Source organism: Abramis brama, assembly GCF_963993115.1.
Source record: "Abramis brama genome assembly, chromosome: 19".
NCBI lineage: Eukaryota > Metazoa > Chordata > Actinopteri > Cypriniformes > Leuciscidae > Abramis > Abramis brama.
This window is the reverse complement of record NC_139981.1, coordinates 6,841,946-6,849,080: the sequence shown is the minus strand read 5'-3', so window position 1 is coordinate 6,849,080 and position 7,135 is coordinate 6,841,946. Positions and strand designations below refer to the sequence as shown.

General features: G+C 38.1%; 1 protein-coding gene across 2 annotated transcripts in view; it reads left to right on the top strand.

Moving 5' to 3' along the window:
- Positions 1-382: 382 nt before the first annotated feature.
- ckba (creatine kinase, brain a) overlaps positions 383-7,135 on the top strand; it is a 28,539-nt gene continuing 21,786 nt past the window's right edge. Inside the window, exons 1-8 of one of the 2 annotated variants that reach the window (XM_084092772.1) lie at positions 383-504; positions 1,563-1,782; positions 2,338-2,492; positions 2,745-2,877; positions 3,363-3,534; positions 3,791-3,914; positions 5,226-5,415; positions 5,537-5,925. In XM_084092772.1, coding sequence (XP_083948898.1) covers positions 1,590-1,782; positions 2,338-2,492; positions 2,745-2,877; positions 3,363-3,534; positions 3,791-3,914; positions 5,226-5,415; positions 5,537-5,715 — 1,146 coding nt within the window. In that variant the 5' untranslated portion in view covers positions 383-504; positions 1,563-1,589 and the 3' untranslated portion in view covers positions 5,716-5,925. Of the gene's footprint in view, positions 505-1,562; positions 1,783-2,337; positions 2,493-2,744; positions 2,878-3,362; positions 3,535-3,790; positions 3,915-5,225; positions 5,416-5,536; positions 5,926-7,135 lie in introns of those variants that run through there. The other variant, XM_084092773.1, reaches the window with a different exon arrangement.

Here is a 7,135-nt window from a genome sequence, read left to right as displayed (position 1 = left end):
CCAGAAATGCACTCCTGTTAAAGGGATAACGTTAGTTCACGTGTCATTATTTACTCATCCTCTAGTTATTCTAAACCTGTATGGACTTCTTTCTTCTATTGGACACAAAATAAGAGATTTCGAAGAATGTTAGTAAGCAAACAGTTGCTGGTGACCAACTTATTTTTTACGTTTAACCGTGCAAAATCAAACACTTTCCACGTCCTGGGAATCAACCGACTAGGATATATAACTTAACATTGCATTTTGCACATCTTATATATTACATATTTGTTGAGAGCAGTCAAACTATTAACTTACAGTGTCATATTCTACCAATGGGATGAATGGACTGCAAATAGCAGCCAATAGGAGCGGCTTTCATGTACTATAAAACAAACGCTCCATCATTATCTGGCGCTGGAGAACAGACGGACGCCACGCAGAGTTCATACTCCAACCGTAAAAATAGGGATCTTTGTCTCAGCTCAGTCTTCCCCTAGCTCTAGTAATCCACAACCCACGGTAAGAGTGTTCATTAAGTTTTCGTCTCTTGTTAATGTAGGAGCTTAAGCAAGATCGCAATTTAAATTGTATTTGGAAAAAGTATTGCAACTACGCTATAAACGGCGATTTAAAAGGTTCTGGATAAGCCTTTTGATCAGAAAGACTTGCTTTTTAATGCATCGTGGAGGTCTTCTATCATGCATTTTCTGAACATTTCTAGGCTTCTTGTGGATGAAAGCGTCCACAATGACAGCTCAACCTTTCTCGGAAGTGTTGCCGTCCAGTGGACGCCCAGTTTTAAGTCATCGACCGCATCGATCGTACTTTGCATGAAAGTTTGTGCATTTTAGTTTACAACGCAACGATGTCTAGATGTAGACCTGAATCATCTGATCTGACGAGCTTCGTTAATGTTTTTAAAAGATACATAATTTAACAAATCAGAAATTCATTATGTACAATTATTTAAATTGCCATTTTTCAGGTAACATAAGACGTTACATAGACGTTTTAATAATTTGTATTAACATTAGTCCAGTCGGACATGACAAAATTAACTTTCGGTTTAACTTTTCTGTAACCGGTCTGAGTGTTTCGTCCTTGATTCACTAAAAAGAATCGGCACATATGAGTTATTCATTCGGGCATCGTACTTCACTGGCCGCGTTTGTTTCACTAAAAAAAAGAATCGGTTCATAAGAGTCATTCGTGACGCTATGGATTCAGTTGAGACATTGAGTATTGCAATTTGCAACATTTTACAGTATTTTAAATTGTTAAAATTTGTACAGTATTTTTTGTAAATATATGTACAAATTATTCATTATTTTAGTACAACGTTTCTACCCTATGAGTATTTCTGTGTTGAACCATAGCATATGTTGGTCAGACTTCTCATTTGCCACTTTTACTTGTGTAGAAATGTAATGCACGTGCATAAATAAATTAGTCTCAAAAACCGTTTCCATCTTGTATAGATACTACTTCAACTGTATGCATATTTCTCCATGAAAAGCCAAGGATGCCTCTTGGCTTTATTTCACATTCAGTGTAACCACAGTTATTTTCCATCCCAGTCCCACCGCACTCAGCGAACAGCAGCCATGCCTTTTGGGAACAGTCACAACCAGTTGAAGCTGAAGAACACCTGTGAGCAGGAATACCCCGACCTCAGCAAGCACAACAACCATATGGCCAAGATCCTCACACCGGCACTATATGAGAAGTTGCGCTCCAAACAGACACCCAGCGGGTTTACACTGGATGATGTAATCCAGACCGGGATAGACAACCCAGGTAAAGTCCTGAAGCAACTCAAAGTCCTGTAAAGACCACCTCTCATGCACTTTTAGAACATATTATATTTTTAGAACATTACACTACAATCAGAAAGAAGTGTTAATATAGTTGTGTGTTAGACAGTGACCTTGCTGACACGTGTTTCAGTGCAGAGGGCATCGAATACAATGTTTTCCTGTATAGATAAGACCAACCTGCCTGGCATGGATAATAAAATACAATTGGCCTAAAACAGGTCATGAACACTTTTCCGAAAGGAAAGAATGCTCAGAGTATTTTTTGAGACAAATGGTGCTAAACCTATTCAGAATCCAACAGGTAACTTGTTTTTTTTTTTTTTTTTTTTTTTTTTTTTTTTTACCCCATGTTGTCATGTGTTGCTGGTCATCAAGCAACAGCCAGCTGAGGATGTAGATCATGTAGACAGTCATTTTTAAGATAGTCTTAAGAGAAAGCACTTGATGTTAAGAATGGATGTTTTTAGTTAGAAGTGCCGGCCTCTAAGGTGCATGGCTCCTAATTTGTGTACATGTACCTTTTTCCCCATGTCAGGCCACCCCTTCATTATGACTGTGGGTTGTGTGGCTGGGGATGAGGAGACCTATCAGGTGTTCAGTGACCTACTGGACCCTGTTATTCAGGACAGACATGGAGGATACAAGCCTACAGACAAACACAAGACTGACCTCAACCCCAGTAACCTCAAGGTATGAAGATGAAGTGATAGATCACCCAGAAATGATTCTGTCATTTACTCACCCTCATGTTATTTCAAACACACACACAAGTTAAGAATGTTTTTGTCCAAAACTACATTAGACCCCACTCACTTTCATTGTACAGACAAAACCGCTGAGACATTTTCAAAATACAACCTTCTGATGAGTTTTTTGTTGTTGTACTTAATCACTGATACAGTGATATTGCTTATTCAAACGACAAACTTTTTGTTCCTGCAGGGTGGTGATGACCTGGACTCCAATTACGTGCTGAGCTCTCGCGTCAGAACAGGCAGGAGCATCCGCGGATTCTGTCTGCCGCCCCACTGCAGTCGTGGAGAGAGAAGAGCCGTTGAGAAGCTCTCTGTGGAAGGTACATCACTGCAGCACCACATCGGTTTATTTGAAACATGACAAAAAAGATCTGCTGCATCCCAATTTGGATGGTCTACTATTTGTAGAAATTACAAGTCCATGCACACTTTAACAGCTAATATTGCCTACAACCCATTGTGCTTTGGAGGAGGATTCGGTTTGGTTCAACTACATACCAGGGTTATTTTAGTTAAAAACATTAAAAAAAACATTAACTCACACTACTATGACGCACAACAAAATTACTAAAACTTTAAAATAAAAATTAAAACTCATTTAAAATATGAATAAAAACTATAATAGAATCTAAATAGTATACTAAAATATCACTGCAGACTGGGAGCTTGTTCACTGCAAGTCGAACAAGCCTAAATACTCCCTACATAGAAATTATCTGTAGTCTAGGATGTTTCTTTAAGAAATCATTTATTTTAAAAAAAGATAAAGGAATTAATAACCGATTTGTTGATCTGTCTGCTGTAGCTCTGGCTGTCCTGTCTGGGGATCTCAAAGGGAAATACTACGCTCTGAAGAACATGACAGATGCCGAGCAGCAGCAGCTCATCGATGACCATTTCCTGTTCGACAAGCCTGTGTCTCCCCTGCTGCTGGCCTCAGGGATGGCTCGTGATTGGCCCGACGCCAGGGGCATCTGGTCAGTGTTCTAGATTGTCCTATTTCAGTTTTATAAAAATATGATTATTATTATTATTATTATTATTGGATACAATTTGTATCCAGTTTTTATATTTATTTGTTAATTTAGATTTATAGAAATCTGTGTTTATATATCAGACACCACACTCTGGCATTTGTTCTTTACTGGGAAAGCATTTCATTCTGGCTTAACCATTGCATTTCTGTGCTGGACTTCGAAGACATTCCCTCACTTATTTTCTCCTTGTTTCCAGGCACAATGATACCAAGACATTCCTTGTGTGGGTGAATGAGGAGGATCACCTACGTGTCATCTCCATGCAGAAAGGTGGCAACATGAAAGAGGTCTTCACCCGTTTCTGCACAGGTCTCACTAAGGTATTACATCCCTGTAATCCTAAAGGCCTGTTCACACCAAGAATGATCACTATCAGTGCCCACCCCAACACACACTAACGTTTATTATAAGCATGCTGCATGAGCTCCTTAAAGCTGGGTGAATTCTGATTGGCTGTCAAAGTTTTTATCATTCATCAGCTGGAAAGACTTGTTCTGAAAGTGATTGCAACTATTGTCCTGTTGCTAGTTGAACAAACTTTGAGTTTCAGAATAGGTTTAGATTTGAGAAAACCAAACAAATTCAACCTGGTGTAGATCAGGTTCAGCGTGTTCACAACACTTAGGGTTTGATGACTGATGATTTGTTAACTCGCTGACTAATTCACTCTGGCGCACATCCACATGAATGTGACATCTGCAGCGAACAGCCAATCACAAAACATAAATTTGATTCACTTACTGAAAATTGATAGCCTGACTACGTCAGACTTCGTACTTCCGCTCAATTTCAGTTCGCTTCTGTACTCAGTCTGAGATAGCGACCTATCTCCCAGTTTTCCTCCGGCCTCAAAACAGCCGGCCAGAGCCGTGACGTAGATGCTGATTGTACCGTGGATGCGTAGATTTACTTCACATAATCTGCAAAAGTCGTTCACAGCCATGTTCACTCCGGTATTTCGCTCGATGGTTTTGTTTTCGCATCATACATGTGTTTACAGTGGAAGTTCGATGCGGCTGAGCCGGTGCATAACACGCGTCATAACCAAACGTTATGTGATTGGCTTACGGGTAACCAATGATTTTAAACTTCAGACAAGCGCTTTATCATTATAGTTATTGTTCTTGGTGTGAACAGGCCTTTACTCAGAATGAAACCTGCTCTGGAGCGGATTAACCACGTAGCGCAAGTTACCAATCCCTTATCTTCAACTCCAAAAACCATAGTTTTGTTCATAGTATATCCTCTAAAACTGGCTTTGTGAAATAGGCCACATATCATTGCTCGTTATTGTTATGGTATGGACTTCCCTATTCTCACAGAATTGGTATGATTATTAAAACTTTAGTTATACTTTTTGTTTGTTTTTTGCTTATCGCGTTGCAAATAATTTTTTATTGCCAGTACATTCTTTTGAAACTGCTTTGAGAAGAACCCTTGTGGAGACCATCTTGTCAAAGTTTAAATAACTGGATTTAGCATCTTGTATTGAAATACACTAATTACAGATTTTTTAAATATCCTCAAATATGCTTTATCTTGTAAATGAAATTTATTTCTGGTGTATGCAAGACACTTTAGATAAATAATGGCTTGAACAGAGCTGCAAAAAACTCTGATTGTTCTTTCAGATTGAGGATTTGTTCAAAAACAAGGGTCACTCGTTTATGTGGAATGAACACCTTGGCTACGTCCTCACCTGCCCATCCAACCTCGGCACAGGCCTGCGTGCAGGAGTGCATGTCAAACTGCCTAATCTCAGCAAGTACCGCCAGTTTGAAGAGATCCTTAAGAGACTGAGGCTGCAGAAACGTGGAACGGGTAAGAACTGATTTCAGCTGGAGAACATTTAACAGCACATTACTATTACTACCGGGCATCGAGAACAGAGATGCATCATGTAAACTGATGGCAATAATAAAGTGGTGCCTCTATTCATTAGGTGGTGTGGACACTGCAGCTGTTGGTGGTATTTTTGACATCTCCAACGCTGACCGCCTGGGCTTCTCTGAGGTGGAGCTGGTGCAGATGGTGGTGGATGGAGTCAAGCTGATGATCGAGATGGAGAAACGGCTGGAGAAAGGCCAGTCCATTGATGACCTTATGCCTGCCCAAAAGTAGACTGCATTTCAACCTCACTTCACACATTCTTCTCTCTTCACCTCCCCTCCCCTTTAACCGATTGATTTGAATGTTTGTTGACTTGTTTTTGGAACACATGTTTTATTTAAGAGTCCTTTGTATCTGCTCTGGTCAGTTCTTGTTACACATAGATGTCACAGGGCAAAACATGGATGAGAATATCTAAAAATAAAATTTGGCCTGTGATGACTTGCTTTGTCTTTATTCCCTGTTCTATCCTGTTTACAATTCCAGGGTTCCCACATTAATTTAACTTTTACCTATTAAGTTTTACAGTTATTCATGATTAAGAATTATTCAAGGAATTTTAGAAATTGTTTTATAGAAATCACAATCTGCAATTTCTACCTAATGCAAAGGTTCAGAACTGAATATGATTAAATATATACATCACATACACAGTGTGTGTTTGCTGATTTGTTGTTTAAGCAACATTTCTTTTTAATGAAGACATTTATTTATAGATGTAAGTCTTCAACATTAATAAAAAAAAAATGTTGCTTAAACAACAAAACACTTATTAGAATGATTTTTGAAGGATCATGTGACACTGAAGACTGGGGTAATGATGCTGAAAATTCAGTTTTACCACCACAGAAATAAATCGCATTTTAAATAAACTTTTCTATTGTAATATATTGTAATGTTGTAAAATAGTATTACAACTTGTTTTTACTGTATTTTTTTTTCCCTCCATAAAATAAATGCAGCTTTGGTGAGCATAAAAACACGTCTTTTAATAACTTTTTTTTAATCATACCAACCACAAAAAAAGACGAGTTAAAAAAAGAGGCAATACAAATTTTGTAGCTGTTTTAGATCTCTGCTATGAACACCGTGACGAGTTACAGAGAGTTTAATGGAATCTGTGGTGAGTCTTCAAAGTGAAAGATTTCTAGTGATGTTCATTTTAAACACGGTATTGTCGGTATTGTATTTTTTGCAACAAAACAATAGCTCCAACGAAAGCCACAGCAGTGTTTGTGAATGAATCTGCGGCTTTGAACAAAATCGTGAGTCAATGATTAATTCATAATTACCACACTGTCTATAATTACAGCCATTTACTTCGTTACTGAATGAATGAATCGATGACTCACTCATAAAGACAGTGACTTACTGCCACCTACTGGCGGATTTAATTTAAGCATCACTTAGTTTTTACAATCATTGCATATTTCTCTATTTAACATTTAAAGCATTATTTATTTTATTAAAGGTATTTGAAAAGGTAAAAAATGCACTGTAAATATCGATTTACAATATTGTGTTGTCCCTTACTGAAAAATGTGTGACTGTAGAGGGCTGAAAGTAATACAGAGGTCACTTACAAAGTTAGGTTAAAGATACAAACAAAGAGGGATTCAAACAAACAACATATAATAAGGTAGAATTTACA